At 38.7% G+C, this 15775-nt stretch overlaps 1 protein-coding gene across 2 annotated transcripts in view; it reads left to right on the top strand.

Moving 5' to 3' along the window:
* pdgfrb (platelet-derived growth factor receptor, beta polypeptide) overlaps positions 1-15237 on the top strand; it is a 33146-nt gene extending 17909 nt beyond the window's left edge. Inside the window, exons 5-23 of one of the 2 annotated variants that reach the window (XM_044128055.1) lie at positions 245-375; positions 837-996; positions 2622-2802; positions 3596-3711; positions 3837-3960; positions 4081-4295; positions 4501-4595; positions 4719-4851; positions 6237-6341; positions 6679-6789; positions 7059-7215; positions 7430-7596; positions 7987-8099; positions 8208-8330; positions 8825-8936; positions 9525-9624; positions 9706-9811; positions 11741-12045; positions 12856-15237. In XM_044128055.1, the coding sequence (XP_043983990.1) occupies positions 245-375; positions 837-996; positions 2622-2802; positions 3596-3711; positions 3837-3960; positions 4081-4295; positions 4501-4595; positions 4719-4851; positions 6237-6341; positions 6679-6789; positions 7059-7215; positions 7430-7596; positions 7987-8099; positions 8208-8330; positions 8825-8936; positions 9525-9624; positions 9706-9811; positions 11741-12045; positions 12856-13003 (2702 nt within the window). In that variant the 3' untranslated portion in view covers positions 13004-15237. The remainder of the gene's footprint in view (positions 1-244; positions 376-836; positions 997-2621; positions 2803-3595; positions 3712-3836; positions 3961-4080; positions 4296-4500; positions 4596-4718; positions 4852-6236; positions 6342-6678; positions 6790-7058; positions 7216-7429; positions 7597-7986; positions 8100-8207; positions 8331-8824; positions 8937-9524; positions 9625-9705; positions 9812-11740; positions 12046-12855) is intronic. The other variant, XM_044128056.1, reaches the window with a different exon arrangement.
* Positions 15238-15775: the final 538 nt, after the last annotated feature.

Raw genomic sequence — 15775 nt, 5'->3', positions numbered from 1 at the left:
GGTATGTTTTTTAGGTAAAATTCTGTGTGGACAGTTTTACTAATCATTGATTGAAGATCATACCAACATTACAGCTGTTTTAATGATCAAGCACTGCCATAAATCATTAGATGAAAATATTGTGTTAAAATGTTCATTTTATGTTTAATTTCTAATTATTAAAATTTCTTCACCAAATAATTTGGTGACCGAACCAATTTGCCATCATGCCTACTCTACCTCAAAACTTCTCTTTCCATCCCAGTGGCCGAAGACATCAACCCTTACATCAACAGTTCAAAGACGGTCCTGAAGCAGGGCGAGCCGCTGACCATAAACTGCACGGTGCACGGAGTGGAGCTGGTGTTTTTTTCTTGGGATATTCCACGCACTGCGGTGAGTAGGAGTGGAGCAGAACAAGCGCTTTTGTTCTAATCCCCCTTTGCGATTTCTCTCCGGACTCATAACCAAGCCCAAATGAAAACAAGATGTAGCGACACACCTCAGCTTGGATTCTCTGGTAATATTGCTTTAAAAACATTCAATATGAACTAAAGAAATACAGAAAACTACAGAGTTTTCTGTATTTGTTTTAGTTTTACGTAGCACACCATTGTGACTAAGGGTGAAGTGATTGTCTCATGCAGATGTGCGTTGTACAAGTCACCATCAACAGATTCTCTTTTGCTGTCATTACCCACAAAATAAAACAAAACATATTTCAATCCTGTTTCATTTTGGAAATGCTTTTGCTGATTGTATTTGTACTTGAAAGCTAGATTCTCCAAGTACCCAGTCAGAATGACAAATGAGAATGAAATAACAGTCTTATTTTGTTTTGTTCCTCCCTTTTAAAGGTTGTTAAGGCTGAACCACAGATGTATTTCTCCCCGAAGATGCACTCCTGCCTGACCTTCCCTCGCACTACGGTGGAGAACAGCGGAAACTATGTGTGCCACGTCCAAGAAATGGTAGCGGGCGTCACAGCTTCTTCAAGCGTCAACATTACCGTGCTCGGTTAGAAACACACACACAAAATTCAAACAAACTGATGCTGAATGGATTATTATTGTGCCTCACTCACCACAAAAGGAATAGTTGTTATTATCAACACTGGGAGGTAAAGAATAGAGATGACCTGTGTCTGAAAGAAGCAAAGAGAATTGTTATTTATTTTTATGGATTGGATCTGAAATAAACTTTTTGACAAAGTGGGAGATCCCGGAGTGATACCCTAAAAAAACACACCTGCAAATCATAGCACACACTGGCTTTATATAGACTGTAGGTGGAAGCGTATTTAACTAGGCACATAAAGCCACCTACTTACAACAGCAGGTTGAAAGCCAGTAAAAACAAGGTTTCTCTTACTGCACAATTTATTCTAGACTTCGTCTCTTGACCATCACTGCATATGCTTGGGGTCTATGAATGCTTACTCCATCTGCAATGAGGCATAGAGTGTGTACAAAAGCTTTAAATAACTTGAACCTTCAGGTTCGATGGAGACAAAGGACCAGGACATATTTTAGTTTTAACATGAAAAGAAGACCATGCCCTGACAACAGTAGTTAGCAAAGGACACCAATATTACCAGCTACTGTTTTTAGTAAAGAAACACAAACAGATCCAAACAGAAATAGACCCAACTTAAATCAGCTCATTTGTTATTTTCATTGGTTTTATTGCTCTGTTGGGATGAAAGACACCTCATAAGGAAGTCTGTTGCTGTCCCTATAGGGTTTTTCTGCTATGTAACACATTATAGTTAGGTGTCTCTGGCTAGAAATACATATACTTTAAGCAAGAATTTAAGCCGAAAAATCCAAACAGACCCAAATGATTCAGCTGGTACACCTTGAATTTGACGAATGCTAAAAAATTACTTTTGTCCATCAGGATTCCTAAAGAAGATTTTCAGACTAGCTCTCAAAAAGTATGTATGTCCTTTGAATTTTAGAAAAAAAAAATTAAAATAGGGACAGAAATATGTGGAATATTAATAAAATACATTGACGTTTCTAGTTGTAACATGGCAAATATGCCCAAATAGTATGAATTCTGAATAATTTAATAGACAGACTGGCTTTAAAATCTAATTATTAATTAATTATTCTTTCCATTTGTCTTGCTAACCATAAAGGTTTGCACTATTATTATTTAAATATTTTTTCAGTAATACCTGTGAAGTATTTTCAATTTCTTTATGCTTTGAGAGCCACTGACGCACACAAAGGACCAATATTAGCATGCAGAACTTTGCAAAAGTAAAGACTTGCAAATGAGTTCTTCTGAAAGGCAGCAATGTGAGCTTTCTCCAGACCTTGGTTCAAATCCCTGTGAAGGCTTTATGGGTGCAATTTGCATGTTATTTTAAGTATGAATAAAATTTGCATTTAGGTGTACGCATCTGTATGCATAGTTATTTGCCTTATATTGATCCAGTGAACTGGTGACCTGCCATGAGTATGCCTAGCAACCAATGGAGGTACTATTCCTCAAATGTTTATCCATCAGTGGATGAATTGACAAGCAAAATGTCTGATGGATTTGATAGATTAAATTGATTTCTGCAGAATAATTCTGTTATTCAAGTTGTCCTACTGTAGATCATTCACCCGCTGACCTGTTTTTCTTATCAGAACACGGTTTTGTGGGGGTGAAACCTGCTCAGTGGCAAAACATTTCAGCCAAGATTCAGGAGAACGTGGAGCTGAGAGTGGACATTGAGGCCTACCCTCCCCCTCAGGTTCGCTGGACCAAAGACGGGACCACCATCAGCGGAGACAAAGCTATCACCATCAGACAGGATCAGGAAATAAGGTAGAACATCCATCCTGAGCTTGCAGCTGTGCCATGTTCCTAGAAACACAAATTCAACAAAGCTACGATATGAGGTGCTCAATATCCTATTTGATTTAAGCAATCCACACATCTAGGTCCTGTCAGTCAGCACACAGTGAGACCTCCTCACTGAAATATAATACTCTCCAGAGGGAAGAACTTCATCTGTCAACACACAGGAACCATAAACACCAAATACCTGTCACAACTCCCTAATGCCTTTCAGACAAATGGCCCACAAGGAGCTGTGCTTTTCCCCATTTTACACACTCTCAAATGAAGACGTAATCTCAGTAATGTGTAAATCATATACTGCATTAAAGGATACAAAGCAACAATGTTTTTTTCTCTTCTCAATAATTAATGGAAAAATCTTTATTGGCAACACAATGATCAAACCTTTGCAGTTGTCTAAGTCCTTGAGGTTGAAAGGACTTCTTGCTATCAACCTAATCATTCGCTCCCTCCATGGATTCTCTTTTAGATTTAAGTCAGGATTCCTTTATTACTCAAAAATATTAATATAATTTTCAAAATACAAGACTGGTTTCAACCTAAATTGAAACCAGTCTTGGTTACATTTACATTGACATTTAAATTGTTAAATCTCAATGTAGTGGAGCTGAAATGCAAGCTTGGAGGCTGACATAAAGTCATGTAGTACAAATTCTCTCATACCTGCTATTCACTTTCAGTGCTATTAGTTTACCAGTAATGCCCAGTGATGTGCTTTAAAATCCTCCATGTTCTGTTCATGCTTTTTCTGCCTCAGGTATGTGACCATTCTCACACTGGTGAGGGTGAGGGCCGAGCATAATGGCCTCTACACGGTCATCATTTCCAATGAAGACGACAAAAAGGAAGTTCTGTTTGACCTGGAAGTCCTAGGTGTGAAGATGCATTTGATACGTTTTCTTTTTTATTTTTATTTTTTTTTTTCTCACGAATAAAACCAACTATCTTAAAATACGTTTTGCTGATACATAATGTCTGCTTCAAACTTTTACGTGTAGTTCCTGCTGACATTAAAGACCTGACCGACCACCATCTCCCAGGGAAGAGGGACGTGGCGACCTGCCTCGCTGAAGGGTTTCCAACTCCGATCATACAGTGGTACAGCTGTGTCGACATGCTCAAGTGAGTCACAACACCTGCAATGCCACAGAACCAACACCAGAGGGCTGACCTTGCACGGCTCACTTCAGAGCATCTGTTTGTTGATGCAGCTGACGTGATTCCTGTGCTGTCCTGCTTTAGGTGTAGCAACAACGTCACAACAGCATGGCAGCCGCTGAAGCCACAACCAGGGGTGGTGAGCATCCAAACCAATGTCAGCTACGACCAGGCGCGTAAAGTCAGCGTGGTGACGAGCCAGGCAATCTTCCACAAGCCTCACCAGGTCACAGTTCGCTGCGAGGCCGCCAACCAGGTCGGGCACGTCCGCGCGAGGGAAGTCAAACTGGTGTCCAGCAGTAGGTGTCCCTGGGAAATGTTCTTTATTTATTTTCATTAAACTAACTAAATACATCGTAAAAAAATGTAAATAAAACACAAGATGTAAATAAACACAAATCCCGAAAAATGACCGAAATGGCACCCTTGGTTCCAACTTTTGTTAAAGGTTACCACTTTTTCTGCGCTCTCTCACATGTTTTTGGTGCTTCTTTTCCATTGCAGCGTGGCTCTCCCATGTGGCAGTGCTGGCTGCTGTTCTGGCCTTAGTGGTCATTTTTATTTTGTCCATAATCATCCTCATCGCTGTATGGAGGAAGGTACGACACGCATGAATCCACTTATTCCAATCCAGTTATTCCGAGTACACATTTTCAAAGAGAATATAGTAAAGATTATAAAATATATGTGAGATTGTCTTCCATCTTTGACTTTTCTCTCAGAAACCTCGTTATGAAATCAGATGGAAGGTGATAGAGTCTGTGAGCCAGGATGGACATGAGTACATTTATGTGGACCCCGTCCATCTGCCCTATGACCTGGCCTGGGAGATGCCCAGAGAAAACCTGGTGCTGGGTGAGTCTTGCCTGCAGCGCTACATCTGCTTAAACACTGAGGATGTATGGATGAATGAATCTTAATAATCATTAGACATGAGGGTACACTTCTGGTAAAAGCCCAAACTGGTTGAATTTCAGTCGTTTATATAAGTTAAGGTAATGCAAGGCATTATAACTGCAAGTGTCACAACATGAAAGTTAAACTAAGCTTTGTTTTTAAAGAGGTTCAGCCTTCATGGAGGTTTCATTTACACTTGGTACCTTTTGAGAACTAAATGAGCTATTAAATGACTTTGTAAAGTAAACATGTTTGTTTATTTTAAGGTCTCGGGCCTCATTAGATTTCTTTATTCACTATCTTAGCCAGAAAAGGGCTTGTGATATAAAAACTATTTTATCGCCTAGGTTCTCCAAACCTTTTGAGGCTGCAATTATCAGCCATTTTTTTCAGCTTTTCTGAAAATATAAATAAAAAAAATAAATTTCTATGTCTTCAGAAAATAGTGGAGGGATTTTCCAAAATTGATTTTTTTTTAACTATAAAGCAACAAAAACAAAAGACTGATTGTTTTGTTAAAATGTTACATATTTTTAAAATGCATTTCAGACCAATTTCTCCATTTCTAATGTAAAAAATAATCAAAATTATTATTTAAGATGGGATTAGGTCCAAGTGAAGACAGCAAAGATGTAAAAACACCTTTTAAAATAATAACTTTTAACACCCACTATCATAGATCATTTATTTTATAATTGAACTATTTTATTGGAAACATCAATATAATCTAATGAAAGTGTAATATTCCTTCCCAATTTTATCATTGACAGGTTTACTAAAAGGGGATGTTGTGTTTGAAAAATCTGTTGTACTTATGTTTCCATCTTCTGTGGTTGCAAAAAAAAAAAAAAAAAATTGCCATTCCCTTTTCTTGCTCTAAACAGACTGTTCTTATTCTTCCTGTAGCTCAAAGGAAAACAGACAGCTTAAACTGGAGTTGTCCCTCCAAGGCTTTAGTTATGTTGGTGGTTTGGGTTGTCTGCACACAGTCAGCTACAGCATACATAATGAAGCTTTTGAAACCTGTCTCACTGGCTTCAGTCCATCTCCACCCCTAAGCTGCTTTTTTTTAAAAAAAAAGGTTTTCTTGTCGGATGCTTTCTCTAAAAGTTAGAAACCGCACTGCTTAGCCGAAAACATCTGATCCCTTCTCAGTGAGACAAAAAGTCCTCTTTAATCCAACATAAAAACTTTAAAATTCAATTTCCTTTGAAAATTAAAAGAGAGTTACTTATGCTGAAATTATAATGAAGGTTTTTTTGTTTTGTTTTGTTTTTTATCCTTTTGGTCTGATGTGTGCTCCATTCACTCGGCGTCCCACTGAGCCCTTCTTTGTGTTTCAGGTCGCACGCTTGGATCGGGAGCATTTGGCAGGGTGGTCGAGGCAACTGCGTACGGTCTCACGCATTCCCACTCCAGCACAAAGGTGGCAGTGAAAATGCTGAAATGTAAGACACACACAAAGTCAAAAAAAAAAAAGAGAATAGAAAAAATAAAACAGTGCAGAACCATGTGCGTAGTTTGTGAGAGCGACAACAGGAGACCCCTGTGTGGCTGTCAGATAATGTGACACCAGCTCCGTGTTCCTGTGAGCTCAGAGAGATCCGCAGGCCCGCTGAGCTTTAGTTTTGCTGCCAGCCTCATTTGGGATTTAGCTTGCAGGTTTTTGAGGCTGTTTGGCAAAAACACAGCGAGCCCTGCTCTCTGTATGCTAGGTTCTCATATCTCACACTGTTCTACTTTTAAACATATTTTCCCTCCTGTTTCCTGTCTGCCCTCATTCAGCCACAGCCAGGAGGAGTGAGACTCAGGCCCTGATGTCCGAGCTGAAGATCATGAGTCACCTGGGACCTCACCTCAACATCGTTAACCTGCTCGGAGCCTGCACCAAACATGGTGACCTTTACTATGACAACTGGTCAAATCAAATTATATAACACTGGTTGTTTTGTAAAGGCTAAGCAGGTGTTTGATTATTCTTAATTGTAGAAAAATGTGAAAATCATTATCATTTTGCTTCTGCTCAGAGTTATGCTTTACTTTGTGTTAGTTCAAAAGATTTCAGATGTATGTATATATATATTTTTTTTACTAGACACTGCATTACAAGAGCCTTCCTCTGTGTATTATGTCAACGCATCTTTCTTTCTGCTTCTGCCTCTCAGGCCCTCTCTACCTGGTTACTGAGTACTGTCGCTATGGTGACCTAGTGGACTACCTGCATAGGAACAAGCACACCTTCCTTCAGTGCTACGCTGAGAAGAACCAGGACAGCGGCTGCATCATTTCCAGAGGAAGTACCCCCCTCAGCCAGAGAAAAGGGTGAGAGGAGCAGAGAAAATGCATTCAGAGCTGCACAGTCTCTACTTTATTATCCATGAAATTCTGTCGTTGCAAGTGAAATGGCTCCAGATAGCTCGGGGACACCCCCGCTTATCTCGTGACTGCAATTGTTACAGATGTTGCATGTGATGGGGTGGCTGCTAATTGTGTCATTTGACTGCCTCCCCACCCCCCACATAATTTTTCCTTCTAGGTATGTGTCCTTCGGAAGTGAGAGCGACGGAGGATACATGGACATGAGCAAAGACGAGCCCTCCTTCTACGTGCCTATGCAGGAGCAGCTGGACACAATTAAGTATGCAGACATCCAGCCGTCCCCGTATGAATCCCCCTACCAGCAGGACCTCTACCAGGAACAAGGTGTGACTGCAGCCTGTCCCGTAAATGATTTCATTAAAGCAACTCTGGAGATTAGTGGGGAGAATCTGTTTTCCAGTTACACAAAACCATGACGAACTCTGGATTATGAGCACAAAGCAGAAAGAAAAATTTGACAAACGACTGTGACGGATATAAAGCGGAGTTATCCAGTAACCTCTGGTTGCTCGTCATAGTTGAGAAATTTCTTTATGCATCAGGCAATGCAGTTTATTTTGGGCCAAGCGTACAAAGATTTAAACAATATCAGAAACACACGAGCGTCACATCACACAATCGCAGCATCTCACCGAAGATCAGCCATTATGACGCCTGAAACAAATCTTCTCCTTTGGTCTCCCATTGATTGTTTCTCCCTGTTTCCTCCTTAAGGTGGGGGCAGACTGGATCTAGTGATTGGCGACTCTCCCACCCTCACCTACGACGATCTCCTAGGCTTCAGTTACCAGGTTGCGAAGGGAATGGATTTCCTGGCCTCAAAGAATGTAGGGTGTTAAACTTAATGTTTCAAATTGAGTAGTACAAAAAAGGTCTGAAACTTGATGTACTGACAGGTAAGGTTCTGTTGACTCCCTTTGATGTTCCCACCGCAGTGTGTCCATCGTGACCTGGCGGCCAGGAACGTATTGATCTGTGAAGGCAAGCTGGTGAAGATCTGTGACTTTGGCCTGGCCAGGGACATCATGCATGACTCCAACTACATCTCCAAAGGCAGCGTAAGAAGCAAATTAATCAGTTACAGTGAATTTTATTATTACAGAACAGTTTTTTACTGGCCAATTTACTTTTTTTTTTTTTATTATTTAACACCTAATCTGCCGAGTCCCATTTTCTCACTAAGGTTACACAGAGACTCATTTGTTGGAACATTTAGTGCTACAGATTAATATAACAAAAACTGACAAAAAAACATCCAATAGATTATGCTGATTTCTTGAAACATACAGAAGTTTATTTCTATTCATCATCTCATTTATGTGTATGTAATGTCTGTCAAAAACATTTCTTAAATAACAAGACATTTTTGCCTATCCTGTTTTCCACCGCAAACCAAAATAAAATTTTACTGTACTGAAATGTCATACAGTAAGCAGAAGGACTGCATGATACTGAGGAAAAACTACAAGCAAAATCTTTCTACCCCTGATAATTTCATCATGGTTTAAAATGTTCTTTAATTTCTTTTTTTTTCTTCTTTTTTCACATTTAGACATTCCTGCCTCTGAAGTGGATGGCACCGGAAAGCATTTTCCACAATTTGTACACCACCCTGAGCGACGTTTGGTCATATGGCATTCTTCTTTGGGAAATTTTCACTCTGGGTCAGTATGAATTTTACATAACTCTGCACACTCAGAATGTGCAAAAGAGAAAAAAAAGGAAGAAAAAGATCTGTAACCATGTTTCTAATTTTACCTGTCAGAGTTCTAGTCAGATCCAGAAATTTCTTGCTACAATAAACTGAGACAAATCTCCAACCCGGGGTCCGACTGTATAAACTGTAAATGACTCTCTTGTTTGAAAACTCATATTGGGTCAGAATCTTATTTGTCACAGTCAAGCATTGAAATCAGTATTTCCTTGCTCAGGGTATTGTAGGTTTTGTTTGGTATTTCTTTTTTTTTTTAAAAAAACAATCTTCCCATGAAGATTTTTGGCCACCGTGAATACAAAGGAGACAGTTTGCTTGGTAAAAACATGCTCACAATCCGGCCTCTGTAATTGCAAAAGAAAGATCCTCTGTGCTTTCATGTTTCAATATGGCTGCACTTTTGTGACCTGTTTTTGCCAGACAGCCGTTCTAGAAATTTAATTTTGTTTTATAAAAATATGACTCATATTTTCATTTTTTAAATCTATCTAAATCTCTCTCTTTTTGTTGTTGTTGTTATCTTAAACTGTCCCTGCAGGAGGAACTCCTTACCCTGATTTGCCCATGAATGAAATCTTCTACAGTGCTTTGAAGAGAGGCTACAGGATGGCCAAGCCTGCTCACGCCTCTGACGAAGTGTGAGTTACGTTAACGCTGTTCCTCCCAAAATTCCTCTTTTTCCTGACTTAAGCCTTTTTTTCATGTGGGTTATGTTGCAGCTATGAGATCATGAAGAAGTGCTGGGATGAGAAATTTGAGAAGAGGCCCGAGTTCTCCCTCCTGGTGCACAATGTGGGAAACATGCTGATGGACAGCTACAAAAAGGTACATAACTTGTATTGGATTTTACTTCTTAAACTCTAGAGCAGGTTTGGTCAAGTCCAATCCTGGAGATCTACTATCCTGCAACTTTTAGATGGATCTGCATTAAACAAATGGCTTATATTAGGTCTCTAAAAGCTAAGAAATGCTGATGAGGGAGTTCAGCCATTTTATTCAGGTGTGCTAGTGAATGGATGCATTCAAAAGCTGCAGGATGGTAGCTCTCGAGGGCTGGACCTAAGCACCCTGCTGTAAAGACTTTTATTAAAACATACCATCAAATAATATCTGCGACTTAGTGGAGGGTAGCATTTAGTTCCATTGATCTGTTGCTAAGAGTTTTTCTATTCTTGTCTCCAGTTTTGATCAGGAACAAATACTTATGTTACAGTCAGGAAATAAGTGTTTGATCTCATTCTCATCTTTGGTCAGCTATAAACAAATACAAAGGCCTTCTTTTTATTGTAAATGTGAAGAAAGAAAAATAACCACAAGTACAAAGAAAATCGCATAAAGGTTAAAAATTGTCAGTCACTGAGTTAAATCCAATAATTGGATTTCTCTGCAAAATATGACTTACTTTGCTGAAAGCGCTTTTCTTTCAAGGAGCTGCAGTGAGATGCTTCCTGTAATTTGCACACATCTAAGGACAGATTTAGATTGTCTGTTATATATTCAAGACAATACATACATGGAATTGATGGCTAAACTTTCTGGTGTGGTAAAAAATATACCTAAAGAAAGTTAAAACTGCTTTCTGCAAAGTCCGATCTTTGCAGTTCAATATGATTTCAGACTGGGAATTCTGTAAAGATGATTTTAATCACAATTTGCCCACATTCTCCGTACATTTTCATTCTTCTACTTCACTGCAGTATCCAAAAGATTTTTATGAGCATTCACATCTCTGTCATGAAAAACTATACATCCAGCATGGGCATCAAGACCACATGCATTAACTGGAACGCACAGCTTATAGTGTGGCACTTGAAACACAATCTCCTGCCTAATACGACTTTCAAACGATCCCTTTCACATGATGATGATTGCGATTCGATTTATTTTGCAGTTCTATTGCAGACCTTAACAAGATTTTACAACTGGTCATAAGACGTGACACAGAGTGCAAACAGAACCTGCTGGCTTATTTTCTAAGCCAGCTGTTTATTTAAATTGCAGAAGAAGCAGGTAGTCAAGGAAACAACGCAGTGCCAGGCAGAATACTAAAACTTGTGCAAACTCTTTGCAGGTTTAAGATGCATGTAAAGGAAATGAAAATCCATTTTTGTGTAAAGGAAGTCGGTGTTTATCTGCAAACACATAAATCCTACGAAGGGAATTAACTTTACATACCAGAGAATTAATCCACGATTAACACCTAATAGGAAGAAAACAAGGTTAACTGAAGGGAAACAGTCATGGACTGTAGAGTCATTTTAAGTGATGGAATCAAATGGATCTTATAATGGAAATTGCATGAAGAACATGGGCCTCTTTCCAACGTTTAAATCATCTGTTTCATGAACATATCAAGGAAATTCATAAAATAAAACTGAATGGCTGGAAAGTATTAGTTGGTCAAATGTTGAAGCTCCAGGTTTGCATCTGGATTCATAAAATAAATACATGAAAAATCTGAGGAGTGTGTTTCTGGATGCAAAATAACCCAAAGTACTCAAATGCTAAATGAAACACCGTTTTTCACAAGAAAAGTATTTAGGGGTCTCTAACAAATGTAACTTGTGATAAACGGGTGACACTGCAAGAATTACGTCATTTCAAAACAGCACCTGACATCAGACTGGTTTCCAAAAAAGCCATGTATCACCTTGTTGATGTATATCTGTGTTTATGTGCGTAAACACACTGCACCAACCTCCTATTCATGCTGCACTCCTCTGACTGACAGTCTCTCCCCTCATTTTCAAACAGAGATACAACCAAGCGAATGAAAACTTCCTCAAGAGCGATCACCCTGCCGTGGCTCGCACCAAACCTCGCCTCTCCTCTCCATTTCCAATCGCCAACCCAGCCTTCGGCTCTCCCTCTCCAATGACTCAGTCCTTCCCGGGCCGCCATGGCCAGAGCCCAAGGCCTGGAGACGGCGGGCGAGAGGCAGACACACAGGAAGTCATCCCTTCATACAACGAGTACATTATTCCTCTCCCAGACCTAAAGCCTGACGACGTTTTCACTGAAGTGCCGTCGGAAAGCCCTGCAAGGTACAGACCCTCCTGGTAGGAATCAAGCAGACTCAAAGAGAAATGACTGTGTTATGTTTTCCCACCACACACCCACTCGTCCAGATGTTGAGCTCAGACTGTCAATGTATTACGTAGGTGGATTCAGAGATGTGTTTTTATGGCTTATTCAAACACGGAGCCAAGCAACTTCTTTATACGTGAAATTTTTAGCCACATGAATTTACACTAGTTTGTAATTTCCCCTTTTAAAAAGCTGTTTGTCATATTTCATTATGAATTTAAGCAGGCAAACTTAAACGGAGATATTTAAACAAAGATGTTGGTCTGAATGTGTTTTCATTTTTTGATTATTTGAAATTTCTTTTGCTTATGTAAAAGCTCTTGAGGTCTGTCTTTAGTTCTGTGGTTTGGTTTCAGGTTGTTGGACTCCTCACAAAAAACAAAACAGAAAAATGTTTGGTCAAGAGTGCCACTTATTTAAATATATCCCAAATCACTTTGATCTGACAGAATAAAGTCAAAGTTTAGACATAAGACATCCACATTATGTAAAAGGCTCTGCATATTGGCATTATTATTATTATTTTTAGTAGTAGTATTATTAACAAATATTTGTACTTGCTCCATAAGTAAAAACTGTGTGCAAACACGACAAATATTTCTAACTAGAATTAGTTTTTACAGCATATAATTTACATAAAGCTTACTGTTTAAAAGAGGAAGTAAAAAGATCGACCAAAGACAAGTTTCTGTTCTTATTGAGCTAAGCTAAAATAATTATTGCAGTACAAACTGTACATTTGTGTAAAATTTTAATGAGGCTTTTTTTTTTCCTGCTCTCAGCTCTCTGGCTGTGGAGGAGGAGGCTGACTCCACATCTCAGGACACGGCCGAAACTCTTCCAGAGGAAGACCGAGTGGAGAACACGAGCGAGAGGGACGCACTGCTGGGCTCCATGGGGACGCCTGAGGTAGAAGACAGTTTCCTGTAGCCCCGCGTGGGAAGTCTGAGGAAACAGAGCCCCTTTCTGTAGACTGAGAAGAAACCCGACTAAAACTGAAATGTAGCAAAAACTGAGACTGAGAAACATTCTCTGTAGTTTTACTGAGTTCTCAAAAACTGCTTCCTCCTTTGAGAGTTTTTCTTTTCTACCTAAAGTTACAAATAATGAAAATGGTACAATGTTTCTCACTTTTCTGGGAGCCGGCCAGGAGAAGAATAAGGTCACATTCCTACACAATCAGTTTAACCAAAGTAGTGTTGGTGTTTACTGTAGGTGCTAGTTCTGTCAGACACTTATAAAGCCTTAGGCGGTTCAGATTGTGCTTTATTATTGTGGTAACACTAACTGTTTGTCTTTTTGACTGTCTTATCTGAAAGTATGTGACTTTTTTTTTTTTTTTTTTTTTCTTGAGAAGCGGGTTATATATATATATTTTTTAGCTTTCACAGAGAAAAGTAATGAGGACCAATATAAAATAGAACATTGTCTCACAACAGTGATTAACACTAATTTGAAAACATGATATAGACACCTTATTATTAATTTACACTTATATTTTTAACTTTTTCTTGCATTGGGTACTATTAGCAACCTTATTCATGGTAGTCTGTTTATAAAGTTTCATATCAAGAATCAGAAATGCAGAAACTGTGCACTGTTTGGAAATGATTATTATTTTTTTTCCTTTTAGTGGAATTCAGTAAATTTTTGTGCCTGAGTCTTTATTAATATCTGATGTTTTGTTTTTCATTGTTGTAGGCTTATGTCATAGTTTTGTATCAGGTTGCACTTTACTTAGAAAAAATGAGGATATTTGCATTAAGGTCATGTTACTGAGTAAATGTTAGAAAGCTACAACATAGAGCCACATAAATCTGGGACTATTAGATTGATTCGAATCAAATCTAATATCTGTGAAAGCAGGGGAGACTCTCAAACAGCATATCACTGCCTTAGCACAAGATGGCACACATGAGTGCCTTTTTATTGACAGACTTTTTTTCCCCACAGCTGTTACATAAGGGTTGCTTTAATGTACAGTACATAAATTTCTATTAAAATGTCAAATTGATAAATCCTTTCAGTACATTTTCCACCTTTAATGTGAGAAATACTCTGGATGGGCGTGCTGTGGTGGCGTAGGGGATAGCGCGACCCACATTTGGAGGCCTTGAGTCCTCGACGCGGCCATCGCGGGTTTGATTCCCGGACCCGGCGACATTTGTCGCATGTCTTCCCCCCTCTCTCTCCCTCTTTCCTGTCAGCCTACTGTCATATAATGGACACTAGAGCCCACAAAAGACCCCCTGGTGGGGAGAAAAAATAAATAAATACTCTGGATCGATTATTTAACCAAAAAAACCAAGCAAATCCATTAATTGAAACACATAAAATAAACTTCAGCATAGAAGTTTATTCTCCATAGATGTATTAGAGCTTTTAGCCACTTTCAATGTTTGTCAAAGAAGCAACAAATTGAGTATCATCATAAGAGCACCATGCCCACTGTGAAACATGGCGGTGGCAGTATTATGTGCTGGGGTTACAACTAATCCTACAATAATTAACTTATTTTTAAGTTAGGTAAAATATTGAACAAAATATTAAGCACCAATAGTTCAAGATAAATTGGAATTTAATTGTTTTTAGGATGTGTCAGAATCTCAAAAAAACTTGCTGTGGCAGAAGAAATGAAATATCTGGAATGATCTATCAAGAGTTCAGAACTATATTCAAGATATTTTAATTTGAAAGAGAGGAAATATTAAACAGTGTGTTTAATATGCTCTTTATCACTGCTCTTTATTTTTTTTATATTTTTCCTTTTATTTTAACTTGGGCTTTTTTGGTGAAATTAAGGAGAACTTGTCACATTAAAGGTGAAAAAAGTGTATTTATCATGGTTATTTTTTTGTGTTGTAAAAGCATCACATTTCAGCAGGGATGGGTAGAGTTTATTTTATCAACCGTACTATGAAAGCCTAATGTGCACACATACTTTCTGTTGCTTTGGGTGACTTTTGCTACACAGTGTATTTTATCTCAGTACTTGGCATATCCATTTAAAAAACACATCTTTATTTCTTGACAGTTTAAAAGCACACAATCACTATGTCACAAGCTATGGTACCAAAGCTCTTGTTAACTTTTACAAATGTATTTTTATATGTTTTGTTTTGTATGCTGTAAATGTGTCAATAAATCAATGATATCACAATATTAAAAACGTTTGGAATCTTCTTTTACTTATTTAGTAGTATATCTAGATAGATCACACATGTGAAACAAAATACTCAACAGAACAAATGTATTTTCACAGAAGAGTGAGGCTTTGATGTCTTTCTGATAGACCTTTAGTTACAAGAAGCTGCGTCCCCTCAGGAATGAAACCACTGTCCAAACACGGATTTCATGTGCTATATCATTTTATTTTGCATTGAAAGTACCCCTGGCTCTGTTTCTGTGCTCAGGCTCTACTCTTTCATGGAGAGTCATTGACAGACAATAATTAATTAATGGAGCTACATGGCCTCCATTAATTAGGTGTACACAATCGGTCAATGGCTCAATCGATTCTGGTCTTATATCTATCGAAAACTGGATCACAGGGCAACGGATCCAGGAGGGAACCACATGCATCCGTCTTCCCACTGATGACTCCTGCTAATTATGGGGGCTCTCAAGGCATTCCCAGTCTAGACGGGATACATAGTTCCTGAGGTTAGATCTGGGTTTTCCCATTGAAACATGCCCATGTAC

This window comes from Gambusia affinis, linkage group LG09, assembly GCF_019740435.1.
Source record: "Gambusia affinis linkage group LG09, SWU_Gaff_1.0, whole genome shotgun sequence".
Taxonomy (NCBI): domain Eukaryota; kingdom Metazoa; phylum Chordata; class Actinopteri; order Cyprinodontiformes; family Poeciliidae; genus Gambusia; species Gambusia affinis.
The sequence above is the reverse complement of the archived record's forward strand: the minus strand, read 5'-3'. Positions and strand labels throughout refer to the sequence as shown.